The sequence below is a fragment of the Copidosoma floridanum genome, unplaced genomic scaffold, assembly GCF_036245765.1.
Source record: "Copidosoma floridanum isolate Cflo_tuat_1 unplaced genomic scaffold, Cflo_Japanese_pri ptg000016l, whole genome shotgun sequence".
Taxonomy (NCBI): Eukaryota; Metazoa; Arthropoda; class Insecta; order Hymenoptera; family Encyrtidae; genus Copidosoma; species Copidosoma floridanum.
Window position 1 is genome coordinate 17,497,296 of NW_028321893.1, and position 16,116 is coordinate 17,513,411.

General features: G+C 37.2%; 1 protein-coding gene across 3 annotated transcripts in view; it reads left to right on the forward strand.

Annotated features, from left to right (window-relative positions):
- Nucleotides 1–662: 662 nt before the first annotated feature.
- Nucleotides 663–16,116, forward strand: part of Lnpk (zinc-ribbon metal-binding protein lunapark) — a 218,770-nt gene continuing 203,316 nt past the window's right edge. The window contains exon 1 of one of the 3 annotated variants that reach the window (XM_014361320.2): nt 663–1,053. In XM_014361320.2, coding sequence (XP_014216806.2) covers nt 1,027–1,053 — 27 coding nt within the window. In that variant the 5' untranslated portion in view covers nt 663–1,026. Of the gene's footprint in view, nt 1,054–10,742; nt 10,794–16,116 lie in introns of those variants that run through there. The other 2 variants (XM_089592318.1, XM_089592319.1) reach the window with 2 other exon arrangements.

A 16,116-nucleotide genomic window follows, 5' to 3' on the forward strand; every position in this document is an offset into this window, starting at 1 on the left:
GCTGCCTATTGTCGGGCCACATCAGCCACATGTCGAATTTGCGTACAAGCCGAATTCGGGCCGACAGCAATATTGTTCGGCACACAGCAGTCGGGCCGAATGATTTCGTTAGGCAGCCACCTACTGATTTCTGATCGGGCATACATACAAGTATATGACTCAAGCCCCCAAGAGTCTCAAATGGCGGCTGACCAATCAGCAGCGGTCCCATCAGTGCTATCTCACGAGTGAGTCTCACTCCCTCGAAGCTTACTACTTTGTGATAGTGAGCTTCGAGGGAGTGAGCGGACATTTTTGGGACCGTTCGTGATTGGTCGACCGCCATTTGAGGCTCATGGGGACTTTAGTCATGTACTTGTATATATACATCCATATATGTATATCGTGACGTACATATATATGCTAAATGATGCGTTTTTAATCTCACATCTTTCCCCATGAGCCTTAAATGTCGGACATTGTCCCCTCACTCTCTCGAAGCTCTCTACTTTGAGAGTTTGAGATCTGCATCAACGCCATCTAGCGGAACTTGTACTTCCAGATAGTTGAGCCGTATCCCGTATGTAGACTATGTAGAGTGGTGACACTGGAGACTTGGAAAGTTGGAATTGGAAATTGGAAGTCAAGAATAAGTAAGTATAGTAGCAAAATTAGCAGAAGCACACGAGCGTACCATCATTAGCATGTACACTAAGAGCATTAGTGTACTATCATTAGCATATACAATAGGCATGAAATGGCATAATGTGAAAAGTCCTAGTGAAGAAACAGGTTAGCTATCTAAATTAATATTGATAACAAGATGCTGTCTCTGTTGTTTCTATAATATGCCTAGGACAATTCTTTTGGTTGAAATGTGTTTCTGTTTATCACGTTAAAAATTTTGTGCAACAGAAAAAAAAGTTCAGTAAGAGTGATGTTATTCTAACGGCAGTAGCAGATAGTCTTGTGCCTTTTAAGCTATAAGTACGTGCTTATGTAAAAAGTGGGCTTAGTTGTATTAATTTATCTTTTATCAAGGAAAAAATGGGCATTTTATTTTCAAAGTTTCGAGTAAGTAATAGTTTTATTTCTTCGGTTTCGTAAATGATAAAAATTTATAATACAATTTCGAAAGAAATACTGGTTAGTTCTTACTAAGCATGATTTTTCACCCACAGCTGTTTTAAAAACTTTTTCTAAATCACCTGTTATAGTAACAAAACTTTTAAAAATTCGATATTGTTTTGAAATTTCGCAGTAAAGATAATACCTCATTATTGTCCATTATTTTAATTTTTTCTAGTAATTTCAAGCAAATTAAAATATCGAGCAAAAAATGCTGATTTTGAAAAAATATAGAATTATTAAAAAAAAAATGAATGTGAAAGTTATCAGAGGAATATATATGTATATATATATACATATAGATTGTGGCATATGTATCCCCTGCACAGTAACATACAAACCACATCTCAGATTTCCTGAAAATCTGACTGAATGAAAGATTTAAATTGTTAACAAAACAAAATTATAAAATACTAGACTGCTAAGTTGATCATGCCAAGATGATGCTCAACTCTTTAATACCCATCCACATACACACTCCTAGGCTTAAAATTTAAAAGTTTAAATTCTGTAATACAACAATTTAACTACTTTGACTGGCTCTATTTCAAAATTAGAGTAATTATTTTGAAACTGAAATAGTAGCAACATCTATTTAACATTATCTTAACTCTCAACGCATCATGGGCATAAAAAGAAGGCAAGGAGTGTCAGCCGTCAGGCTGCAGTCACATGGAGTGCAATGGAGCGAGCAGGATAGGAATTCCTCCATAAGCGGCTGTGTTCAGTCTATTGCGCCGCGCAATAAAGCTATCCTGCAGCTCAATAGACTTAACACAGCCGCTTATGAAGAAATTTCCTATCCTGCTCGCTTTATTGCGCTCCATGTGACTGCGGCAATCCAAAAGATAAAGGCACGTTTGATTACTTACCTATCGTTCCTTTGTTCGTTTAATCACGAGATTCGAGGTGAGACGTACAAGGGTGTAATCCGCAATCGCCGCCAGCAGTTATACATATGTAAGATGTGAAAACGTTGCGTGGTTGAGGGCGCTACCGTCGATTTACTGGTGATGTGATATGTGATCCGCAATCCCGCCAGCAGTAAAGCAGACAACGTCGGTCTACTTGCTCTTTTTCGTGACATTTTTGCTGTGATCCCGCGCAATCCCGCCAGCAGTAAAGCTGTTATTTCCATTTTTCTTTTTGGCACTTGAAACTATTTTTTTTGGTCTGCATGTTTGTTTACGTCTAGCACAATATGCTTTGCTTACAATCAGAAAATGTCACGAAAAAGAGCAAGTAGACAGACGTCGTCTGCTTTATTGCTGGCGGGATTGCGGATCACATCACCAATAAATCGACAGTAGCGCCCCCAACCACGCAACGTTGTCACGTGCGTCTTACATATATATGTAACTGCTGGCGGCGATTGCGGATTACACCCATAGAGTCAGAGGGTCAAGTGCAGTTACAGTTGGTCGAGGGACGGGACAGTGCGGCGGATAGGTTCAAGCGGTGCTGATTGGCTCCTCCCACTATTTTCCAGTGTATATAGATATACAGTTCTGTGCCTAAGTCATTGCCGGGCCTCTTCTATAATTGCGCTGCCCCTATGCACTTGCGCAGTGCAACGAAAGCGCGATTGTAGAATGGCATTGTGGAAATGTATGATGTAAAATGTTATGTACCATTTCAAATGGACTGCCACTGACGTGCTGTAAATAGCGGCTATACACCGCACTGTCCCTCTACCCACTGTAAGTGCAGTGTGGCAGATAAGCCGCCATGTTCAAAACTTTCTTTAGAAACTGTACATCTATGTATATTACACACCCTACTTATATCATATCGATGTATGTCACTCAAACATATGAAGCTCACAGACGTGAGATTCTGAGCCAATCATTGGCTGATAAGGATTGTGATCGTGTTGGTCCTGAATATGGCAGAGCCAATCAGGAGAAGCTCCCGTATCTGCCATACTGAGTAAGATGCGAATACTAGCGCCTAAGAGCCTGTACAAAAACAAATAAAGTGGCGAAAGTTTAAACTAAAACCGGTCCAATTCGACTTGTTGAAAAAAAAAACGCTAATTTAGCGCCATTTTAAAGTCTAAAAAAGCACCATGCGACAATAACGTATGCGAAAACGTCTCCTACGAGTATCACCTCAAATACTTGATCATTCTAGTGCCTTCCTATCTCTCGCTATCGTACGACTTGACTATTATTGAGGCCGATTCACGTCTGCCAAAAAAAGCTGCAGATTGCACCAAAGAAAGTTACCCCAACTTTTTTCAGTTTGATTCATGCAGAAAATGATTATGGGTCTGCATCAAAGAAATAAATCATTTTCCGCTTAAGGCTGCAGTCACATGGAGCGCAATAGAGCGAGCAGTATAGGAATTTCTCTAAAGGCGGCTGTGTTAAGTCTATTTCGCTGCAGGATAGCCCTATTGCGCGGCGCAATAGACTTAACACAGCCGTTTATGGAGAAATTCATATCCTGCTCGCTCTATTGCGCTCCATGTGACTGGAGCCTAAGTGTTGGGAGTGAATCACTTACATGTAGCTAGAGATTCCATATAAACACTCAGCTGACAAAAAACCATAGAGGTATAAGAATAGAGGGGAAAAGCGCTATACTAGCCCATTAGCGGCAGCGACAGCATAACTAAGTGTAACGGGGCATCTGTCCTTGTTGCCAAAGCCACGTTATTGGCTACTTCTTCGTCCTGAATCCTACAGTTGATTCAATCTCATGTATGACTCGACCAATAACATAACTGCCAGACAAAGACAGATGCCTCGTTACATAGCGAATTCTGCTGTCGCATATCACGCCCCCTTTTCTCCTCTATTCTTATACCTCTATGCAAAAAACAGATATATTTTTTTTTAACTCGAGAATGTTTCTATAATTAGCACAAGGACAATTTTTGGATTCCCCGAATTTTAATATGTTTTTAGGGGTGATTGAGATTGCTGATGACGGAAAAAATAGTTTAAAAAATCCTAACCTCACTTATTTAGAGATATCGAGCTCAGAAGTCGAGAAAGTTACTATAAGTGTTAATGTAATATTAAGATTTTTTGCTTAGAAACAAATTATGTGAAAATCAATACTTACTTTTTTTTTGAGATATGGCATTTTAAAATTCAGGAATTGAATTTTTAATATCTTTAATTTTCATGTAAGATACAGTAAAGTAGCCGACCGCATATGTGAAGTTAATAAAATAAAAAATTTTCAAACATAATCAGTTATGGCTCTCAATATTGTATTAACACTAATAGTAATTTTTTCAACTTCCGATATATATATCTCGGAATAAATGAGGTTAGAATTTTTTTCACTACTTTTCCTGTTATCAGCAACCTTGATTACCCGTAACAACACCTTCAAATCCAGGAATCGTACTCCCCCTATAATATAAGAAGTTGTTTGCTAGTCTAAACAATATGTAAAAAACTTAATCTCATCGTTTTTATTAAATCAACATAATATAACACTTTTTTACTCGTTGGACCAGATTCCGTGACTCTCATTAATTGTTTTGTTTATGCAGCACTTCTATTCGTCGTCCATATGATGATGATGTAAGCTGATACATCATATATTTGTTCATAGACATAAAATGTGTTACCTTGCCAAAGGTGGGAGCGTGCGAAAGAGACAGATAACCACGTTCGATGTTGTGTCTCCTTCTACTTGTGCTTAAGCGCCGTACAAAAAAACGAGCAGTCTATATATACTCCTTGTAAGTCTATGTATTTGTCTACGGCCGCGTTCACAGTGGTAAAAGTTGTTGACATTGGTATATGTGAATCATAGAGGTATAAGAATAGAGGGGAAAAGCGCTATACTAGCCCATTAGCGGCAGCGACAGCATAACTAAGTGTAACGGGGCATCTGTCCTTGTTGCCAAAGCCACGTTATTGGCTACTTCTTCGTCCTGAATCCTACAGTTGATTCAATCTCATGTATGACTCGACCAATAACATAACTGCCAGACAAAGACAGATGCCTCGTTACGTAGCGAATTCTGCTGTCGCATATCACGCCCCCTTTTCTCCTCTATTCTTATACCTCTATGATGTGAATGCTTGATCAACTGACGATAGCTACAGAATAATCAGTGACAAGCCCCGCTAAGCCTAGTGTGTGCCCGCGATGTTTTTACATGTACAGAACTATTACAGGTGAGAAGTAAGAGCAAAAGAAAAAGAGGGAAGTAGCGGAACAGAGAGATAGTGCATGAGGTAGCGATATATAAGGTGCCATTGACCATCACGTGTTTATCTATATGCTCCATATACCTCTGTATTATACACTCAGTTGCAGTTTGCCATAAGCATAAGTGCTACTTTGAACTCCTGTGCACATACCTTGTATTAAAATCAGATGCGTATACAACTTTATAGCTACTTAATCGTGTATTCCTTCAGATGATAGGAATTCTACATGGCAGCGTTAGCAATTGAGCAGTCGGTAACTTGAGTTTGTCTTGTGACAGCTGCTGTCATGTAATTGACGATCGCGTCTGTAATTTTGAAACAGCTTGGCTGTTTTGTTGGTCCAAGTGTTTCTAGTGGTCATAGTCAAATAACAGTAAGCAATTTGGCGTGTGTTTTGGTCTCGAGCGCTTGCCAGCGCCACCCCCGGGGCCAACTAGAAGCAATCAATCAGACTCGCCAATGGTTGATTGCTTCTAGTTGGCCCCGGGGGTGGCGCTGGCAAGCGCTCGAGACCAAAACACAAGGACTGAAAACCAACGCTAGTGTAAGATATACAGGCGGATCCATTGCCTATATTGCCTACAGTAAATTTTTGTGAGCATTATGTGTCACTTCCACTTTCTCGCACTAGGTGTCGCATAGGAAATGAACACCGAGCAGACGTAGTAGTGGAACTATATATGGTGGTATCTGCTAACACAAGTAATATAACTATATACAGTATTCGACTCTTACTCGCCATCTGCTAAAACTTGAATGAAACAGCACAAATATTTCACAAAAATTATGCGTACATGGGACCACCTGTATATCTTACACTGTGGTTGGAGAGAAGTGCACAGCGTTGTTCTGGCGAAGAAATTTTACAATTATAGTCTATGGCAATCACCATAAAATATTGAAATTAGTTTAAGGGCATGAAACCAGTGCCACAAGCGGATTTTACTACAAACGTCGTTCCTGTACTTGCAGCATACTAAGGGTCAAAGACTACGAGTATAGTTGATTCGCCAGAATAAAGCTGGAAATGCATTATTTTCAGTAAGTTGTGGAATTGCTAGTAGAATCGTGCACTAGTATTTTTTAGCTTTTTAGTCCAAAACTAGTTAAGCCGATTCAAACTGCTTGAAGATAAATAATTGGGGCACAAACAATTTTAATCGATTTCAAAAGAGAAGCTATTCTGCTGGAGCTGAATTGAGTACTTCGATAGACGCAATATTAAATTGATGGTCATTCAACCTATGTGGGAACACAGTGAAGGACGTTTGTAACATTTCCGTCACATTTTAGCAATTATCCGTGTAAGCTTTACCATCGTGTTTATACATGTGTGTATACATCACATACATATAGTCACAAACTTACAGCACTGACAACAGCGCTCTCAAAAGTGACTGCCGAACTTGCGGGAAATTCAAATTGGCTATATGGAGCAAGACGCAAAACCCCAAATAACTCGACAACATTTCATACACCATAACTTGATAAATTAATCCTAAGCTATTTAACCCAATAACCCAACGCGCCTAAAAGCAGTATCACAAGCTTTAATGATTAACAAAATACAATAAACAATAACGCAAGCGCCAATCCCCACACAACCCGGGGCGCTTACTGGCCGCTATGTTTTTTAATATAATAAATAAAATAACACAAGCGCAAATCCCCACACAACCCGGGGCGCTTACTGGCCGCTTTGTTTATTATTTAAAAAAATAATTAACGCAAGTACCAATCACCACACAACCAGGAGCGCTTACTGGTTGCTTCGTTAATTAATATAATAAATAAAATAACAGAATCGCCAATCCCCACACAACCCGAAGCGCTTACTGGCCGCTTTGTTTATTATTTAAAAAAATAATTAACGCAAGTACCAATCACCACACAACCCGGAGTGCTTACTGGCCGCTTTGTTTATTATTTAAAAAAATAATTAACGCAAGTACCAATCACCACACAACCCGGAGCGCTTACTGGCCGCTTTGTTTTTTAATATAATAAATAAAATAACACAAGCGCCAATCCCCACACAACCCGGGGCGCTTACTGGCCGCTTTGTTTTTTAATATAATAAATAAAATAACAAAAGCGCCAATCCCCACACAACCCTGGGCGCTTACTGGCTGCTTTGTTTTTTAATATAATAAATAAAATAACAGAAGCGCCAATCCCCATATAACCCAGGGTGCTTACTGGCTGCTTTGTTTATTAATTGAATAAATATAATAAGGAATAACATTCTGGAGCGTTAGATGATGATTTTGAAAATTAAAAAAATTTATGAAGTAATAACACGAATGCCCATCACCAAACTATAAAGAGCATTTTCTAGTTGCGCTTGACTTTTTTTATCATTTGATGCTTTCTTCAAACAAATAATGCAACCAGTAAGCGCCCCTGGTTGTGTGAGGATTGGCGCTTGGATTATTTTATTTATTATATTAATTAACAAAGCAACCAGTAAGCGCTCCTGGTTGTGTGGTAATTGGTACTTGCGTTAATTATTTTTTTAAATAATAAACAAAGCGGCCAGTAAGCGCCCCGGGTTGTGTGGGGATTGGCGCTTCTGTTATTTTATTTATCATATTAAAAAACAAAGCGGCCAGTAAAATCCCCAGGTTGTGTGGTGATTGGCGCTTGCGTTATTTTATTTATTATTTAAATTATCAAAGCGGCCAGTAAGCGCTCCGAGTTGTGTGGTGATTGGTACTTGCGTTAATTATTTTTTTAAATAATAAACAAAGCGGCCAGTAAGCGCCCCGGGTTGTGTGGGGATTGGCGCTTCTGTTATTTCATTTATTATATTAAAAAACAAAGCGGCCAGTAAGCGCCCCGGGTTGTGTCGGGATTGGCGCTTGTGTTATTTTATTTATTATATCAATTAACAAAGCAACCAGTAAGCGCTCCGAGTTGTGTAGTGATTGGTACTTGCGTTAATTATTTTTTTAAATAATAAACAAAGCGGCCAGTAAGTGCTCCGGGTTGTGTGGAGATTGGCGCTTCTGTTATTTTATTTATTATATTAAAAAACAAAGCGGCCAGTAAGCGCCCCGGGTTGTGTGGTGATTGGTACTTGCGTTAATTTTTTTTTTAAATAAAAAACAACGCGGCCAGTATGCGCCCCTGGTTGTGTGGGGATCGGCGCTTCTGTTATTTTATTTAATATATTAAAAAACAAAGTGGCCAGTAAGCTCCCCAGGTTGTGTGGTGATTGGCGCTTGCGTTATTTTATTTATTATTTAAATTATCAAAGCGGCCAGTAAACGCCTCGGGTTGAGTGGGGAATGGTGCTTCTGTTATTTTATTTATTATATTAAAAAACAAAGCGGCCAGTAAGCGCCCCGGGTCGTGTCGGGATTGGCGCTTGTGTTATTTTATTTATTATATTAATTAACAAAGCAACCAGTAAGCGCATCGAGTTGTGTGGTGATTGGTACTTGCGTTAATTATTTTTTTAAATAATAAACAAAGCGGCCAGTAAGCGCCCCGGGTTGTGTGGGGATTGGTACTTGCGTTAATTATTTTTTTAAATAATAAACAAAGCGGCCAGTAAGCGCCCCGGGTTGTGTGGGGATTGGCGATTCTGTTATTTTATTTACTGTATTAATTAACAAAGCAACCAGTAAGCGCTCCTGGTTGTGTGGTGATTGGTACTTGCGTTAATTATTTTTTTAAATAATAAACAAAGCGGCCAGTAAGCGCCCCGGGTTGTGTGGGGATTGGCGCTTGTGTTATTTTACTTATTATAATAAAAAACATAGCGGCCAGTAAGCGCCCCGGGTTGTGTTGGGATTGGCGCTTGCGTTATAGTTTATTGTATTTTATTAATCATTAAAGCTTGTGATACTGCTTTTAGGCGCGTTGGGTTATTGGGTTAAATAGCTTAGGATTAATTTATCAAGTTATGGTGTATGAAATGTTGTCGAGTTATCTGGGTTTTTGCGTCTTGCTCCATATAGCCAATTTGAATTTCCCGCAAGTTCGGCAGTCACTTTTGAGAGCGCTGACTGACAAACGACAGACTAAACGAATGGACAATCACACGTAGACATTATAGAGATTTAAATACATGATGTGAGTCTCAACCAATCAGAGCATAATTAGAAAGAGATAGACAGGTACCGAAACCTTTTATCTCTCTCTGCTCCAGTGGACATGCCTCAGTCTCGCGTCTCACTTCCCTGCTCTATTTATTACATCTCTATGGCACACATACGCGCGCGCACGCACGTGCAAGGAGACTCGCGGATACACCGGTACATCCATAAAGCAGGACTGGCCTGTCCTGGCACCCTCTGGATGAAGCTTTACACCATACGTTCCTAATTTAACCTCTGCTATTCGGGGTATTAACCGCCATTAGCTCTGTCTCTGTCGCTCCAGAGGCTTAGAATAGTTGATTGCACCTATGTAAGGTTCCAACTTTTGCCACCTCACAGGGACCTTACCCATTGACTTTTGGCGGTAGTCGTACGCTTAACACGCCAAATTGCTTACTGTAATTTGACTATGACCACTAGAAACACTAGGACCAACAAAACAGCCAAGTTGTTTCAAAATTACAGACGCAATCGACAATTACATGACAGCAGCTGTCACAAGACAAACTCAAGTCACCGACTGCTCAATTGCTAACGCTGCTATGTAGAATTCCTATCATCTGAAGGAATACACGATTAAGTAGCTTTAAAGTTGTATACGCATCTGATTTTAATACAAGGTATGCGCACAGGAATAATTTCATGCCTTAGTAAGTTAGGTATAGGTTTATGCATATGTATGTACATGTATGACATACTTTTAAGTTCAAAGTAGCACTTGTGCTTATGGCAAACTGCAACTGAGCGTATAATACAGAGGTATATGGAGCATAAAGATAACACGTGATGGTCAATGGCACCTTATATATCGCTACCTCATGCACTATCTCTCTGTTCCGCTCCTTCCCTCTTTTTCTTTTGCTCTTACTTCTCACCTATAACAGTTCTGTACATGTAAAAACATCGTGGGCACACACTAGGCTTAGCGGGGCTTGTCACTGATTATTCTGTAGCTATCGTCAGTTGATCAAGCATTCACATATACCAATGTCAACAACTTTTACCACTGTGAACGCCCGCCTACATCTCTTAAATTCAATGGTCCAACTAACCAACATCTCGTACTCCTGCTTTTCCGTTCTATTTAATTTTTAAGGTTATTCATTTTAAAAACTTGAATTGTAAAAATAAAAGTGAATGTAAATAATTCAATTCTAATGACAAAGTTATAATAAACTAGTGGACGGTAGTCAAAGTTGGAATAACGTCTCGAAGTACATAAAGCACGACTTCTACTACACATGAGAATGAGCCCGTTGTGTCCAAGCTTGTTCTCCATTGAAGACCAAGAACTGAGGTCCGAAAGTGGTCAAAAATCTAAACCAGCCGCCACTCCTACCAGAATCACGGAACTATATTATTCGTGGAGATCTAAAATATTTTAGTTATCTTCATTCTGGTAAAGAGATTTATAGTAATTACAGTAGTACCATATGGTCTATTTTATAAGCCAGCTGCAACTTGGACCAATGGATAGAAAATAAAAAGTTGTCATCTGCAAGTGTGGTTTGCCGCAAGATATGAAAAATGACCTTCAAAAAAATAGACCCTCTTTAAAAGAGCAAAACCAAGCCACAACTTATTCAGTTGGTTTTTTTTACAACTTACACCTAAAACTAAAGTTCTAGCAATTTTCAGATTCAATAAAGGTGGGAAAATGACCTTTCCATACCGATCAGTTTACGCTTATCTAACGATGATCTTATGTATAACACTAATCCAAGATAATAGATAAGGCATTGCAGATAAGATTATAGATACAATCAAGGCTCTGTTCAGAAATGACATGTTGGTTAAGTATTTTGTTAGTACCTACCCCCATCCCGGCTTAACTAACCGCCCGTTTGTTTGCACACGTAAACAAAAAATAATAAGCTTATCGCGTTTTAGTGATTTCTTTAAGCGCTTTCAAGTCTTCTTTAATCACTTAAAAGCCCTCAAAGTGCGCCCAAAACATGATCAGCTAATTAACTTTTGTTTACAAGTGCGAATACACAGTCGGTTAGTTAAGCCAGGATGGGGGTAGGTACCAACCAAAAATTTAACCAACGTATCATTTCTAAACAGAGCCTAGAATATCCATATCTTGGAGGTCGATTTTCAGGTAAAAGATGAATTTAAATTTTGCCGTAAATAGCACTTCCGCATAACAACTTTTCATTTTTTTGGTCTAAGTTGCCTCAGTCAAAAATTTATAGCTATTAACATACCTATAATTTATAGCTATAAATTATAGCTATAACTACCTATAAAACAGCTATAATAATGTATTAAATTCAGCTACAAATATAACTATAAGTTACAGCTGAAAATTTTTTAAAAATAATGAATAAAATCTAGTTTAAAATCAGGTTTTTTCAACATATATCGATCAGTACAGATGGTATTATCCATATGATGACAGTAAAACTTTAAAAATTTTGTTATCTTATTGTTGTCATGAAGGTTTGCTTATTTATTGATCAGATAGATGTTGAAACTGCACTTATAAATGGTAAAGTTAAATCAGAGGTGTATGTGAAACAACCTCATGGCTTTGAAAAAGATTGAAATAAAGTAAGGTAAAATGCTCAATACTTGGACAGATTTTTCGAAACTAATTTTAACGCTTATATTTCGAAGTTAATGTGCAATACTTCCATATTTCTTAAATGTTAACTTGCAATTGATATGCCTCAGGGTTATATAACACACAAAAAATGTTTTAAAACAGCTCTTAAATAATAGTTATCGCACATTGTAAAATATGTCATCTTATCAGAGTAGTTGGACAATCATTCTTGACTGTCGTAGTAGTTGGACAACCTTGACAATTGCCTGGTTAACCAAAAGTTGGACTGTGCTCTCTTAGAAAAAAAAAAATATTCATAACACGGACGCGTGCATTTTCTCCTTTCGATTACTTTTCCTCTCTTATTGAAGGAAGAAAAGTAATTGGCAAGAGAAAAATAGGCCATGGAAGAAAAATTGCACTGTGATCCTTAGACACGAAAATACCTATTTTTCACAGTTTTTTTTTTATAAGTACCAATTATGTATCCAATTCTTATCTAAAGAGAAAAAGTTTTATATTTTTTGTGTTTTATTTTGATAAGATCTACGTGTAACTAATGTATCGATTTACTCCAATAACATGATTTTTTTATAGCTGTTTTGTCAATAATATTATTTTTTGTTTCGTGTTCCGTGCAATTTTATAAAAAATGGGGAAAAATAATTGACTGACTTAATCTGAATGGCATAGATGTTTGGTCATCAATCGTTTACTGTTGTTATATAAAAAGGATTGTTTTAAAATTATAATAAAATTAAGAACATTAAATTAATAGAAAAAAACTGAGCATGAAACAGTTTAATCTAAAGAATAATTAAAACTTTATGCTGCATGCTATATTACAGCAGAATAACAAAAAAATTAATCTTTTGAATTGTTTATTAATGAATAATATCTAAATTAACAATTTTCTTAGTCTTCCATGAAATATTTTGTAAAAATTTTAAGGCATTAATGTAAAGCTAGAAGACACTGTGTGCTAATTTATTCGCTTTGGTTTTTATTTGTAATTGATGAAAAATCTCGCCGATATAAAATCTCCTCTTGAAAGGTTACGGCTGCTCTTTAATACATGGTAAATAAGATATTATTCCTATTCTGACCTGAGCAATTATCGGAGTAAAAGTAAAAATTTCGTTCTCCAGAATCTAGTTTTATTTGAACAAATCTCCTTTCCATATGATACTGCTTAGCTCGTTTGCACCTTGTTTAGCATCTGTTTCATTCCACACATTGCAAAATCCCTGATTGTTCACCATGTCAAATACTGTTAAATTGAAAATCGATAACTTTCAAAAATAGTCCATGACAAATATTTCTGAATGAGGAACACTGAGTACTTTTTGTAGGTCAAATGAAGCTACACATGTCAATAGATCACTTTTGTAAGTCTCAGTATCCTCATTCATCAAGAGACGAGCATAATTTTTGTTCTCAATGTGAATTTTAAACTCTTTTTGGAATGGACCTTTTTGTCCATCCATCATAGGTATTGATATGACGCACAAGTATCGCATTGGTCTTTTTTTAGCTTATGGAAGTATAAATTGAACTGACTGGTAAATATATGTCTGTACTCATTTTCGGTGGCATGAATAGCTTCTCCCGTAGAGTTCATCCACTCCTTGTACATATCGAACATTTTTTTGCTATTTAGACTAGAATCTAAATACTCTCGTTTGGTACTCTTTCTACAATAGTATGATTCAAACAAGCTTATGTGATCGTAAACACTTTCTTTTACATTAGTCGACGTTTTATTTACGATTTGAATGTTTTTCGCACTAATCACTTTCCATAAAGTTTCCAACAGATGTTTCTTGCTTTCTTTTTATGGTTTCCAACTATTTTTTGTTAATACCTGTTGTAAAATAAAAAGCCGTTAAGATTACAACAAAACAATTACCGATGTCAAGTAATTATATACATCGCTGCTAAGAAGGGAATACTACTTCGTTTTTTACAAGCGACAAAATATACTTGTACTTGAAATTACGGAGTGCAAAAAAATGTTCTTTTTTTATAAGGTAGTCATTCATAACAGCACACTAATTTTTTTCGAATTAAAAAAATCATTACGGCACTACTACTGTTATTTTTAATTAAGTTTTTAGAAAAATTATTATTTGTTAAACATAAAAATAATTATAAGTCACTACTCGTACATGACAACGATGACAATAAAAACCTTCACGATTTTGACACATAAGACATTATAAAAATAACAAAGTAGCAAAAATAGACTACATAGTAGTGACTGTAATAAAATATGAAGAAATGTGGAATCGTCAAAGGACACATGTCAAAGAGATGGACTGATCCGTTCGTAGTACTAATATTTAAAGAAATGGGATGAATCCGTTTGTGATAATTATAGAAATATCTCGTTACTTTCAACGTGTTAAGATAATATCGAATATTCTTTTAGGACAATTGCCCTCCATTGTAAAGATATCATAAGTAGTTGTAAACACAGATTCGGACGTGACTGTGAGCGGCAAATCACTTCCAGTCCTCTCAAAGTTCTCTCAAAAAGCTCTCCCTAGACTAAAGTGACGTGGAAAGAACTATATTAACGATATAAATTTTGTAAGTCAGATTACAAAATAGATTAGCTACTGAACAGTTTTTCAGTGCATTTATTAACAGAACAATCTCTCAGGCAAGTAATAATCGGTGATAAAAAACTTAACAGTTTTTCAGTGGATTTATTAATAAAACAAACTCTGGGGTGCGTAAGTATCGGCGATTGAAATTCCATAGCCCTCATCATACACACTAAATTTCAGCTTAATCGGTTTTAAACTTTTCACGAACTGCAGCAAAATCCAAATAAAGGTCCTTCCAAAAAATGGCCATAGAAAAAGTTGTTAGCCAACATAGGTACATTTTCCAAACGTCTTTCGCTTTGTCTATATTTACTTTAAAACTACTTAAAACACCATTCCTTTCAACTAATTGAAAGTATCGTAAAAATTGGTCTTAAAAAACGGCTTTTGTTCTCCAGTCCGTGGAATCGATGGCTCGACGAGCCGCCACTGGAGGCATCGCTCACTTTCCGCATGCATGTTTACCTCAAGCGCGTTCAAAACGAAATGTGCTTTTTTTGTAAAGTAAGTATGGACAAAGCGAAAAACCTTTGAAAAATGTACCTATGTTGGCTAAAACCTTTTCTGTGGCCATTTTTTGGAAGGACCTTTTCTTGGTTTTTCATGCGGTTCGTGAAAAGTTTAAAACTTATTAAGTGTGTACTTTAGTGAAATTGAGTGTGTATGATAAGAGCTATGATACCTGTCTTCTGTTAAAATTTTACTTCTTAATATTGTATAGAATGCGAGTTATTGAATTTCGAAAAAATGGCTAAAAATAGCAGTTTTTTACGATTTGCAAAAAAATGGCTGAACCGATCTGAACCCAACACAGCTCATTTTGTTCGTCTTAAAATCGCACATCTTTTTTAAAAACACTTTCTCATGTACAATTCGTCAGTTTTTTTCTAGATGCGGAAACCGTGTTTTGGCCATTTTTGCTATTTTGTTGGGGCTCTTGATGACATTTCCACTTGTTAAATTCTGTTTCAATTTGTTATAATATATTGGAACAACCACCCTATTTTTTTTAGAGATAATCAAAATTTTGGGGATATGATTTTTAGCTTATTCTACCATACTATTAGGACCAGTCCCCGCCTGAGAGCTGGAACAGTCTTGGGTTAATCTCCTAGCACGGTTTAGGGCCAGTCTCTGCCCAGGAGCTGGAACAGTGCCAGCTTTGAGCCTTGATCCATGGGGAGCTACAGGGCCCCCTTATTCAAACGAGGCCCAGTATCTTCTCTATGCTATTCGAACTAGTAGCACTGCTGCTATTATTACAGTAGAGACCCCCCTCCCCCATGTGATGATGAGAGCCCCAACCACGCTCTCACCTGTGAGGTACAGACATTGTTTTACCTCTCCATTAAATGTTTACTCCTAATCCGTTAAGTCTACTGCTAGAACACAGTGTTTAAATAGCTTAACGTTATGTAGAGCACAATTTGTTTTACACAACCCGTTATAGTTTTTACAAACTGTTACAATTTTAATTTTATCCATTGGTGGATAACCAAACTCCATAATATTACAAACATGAAATTTAAATCGCTCTAACCATTTTTTTGCACAAAGCC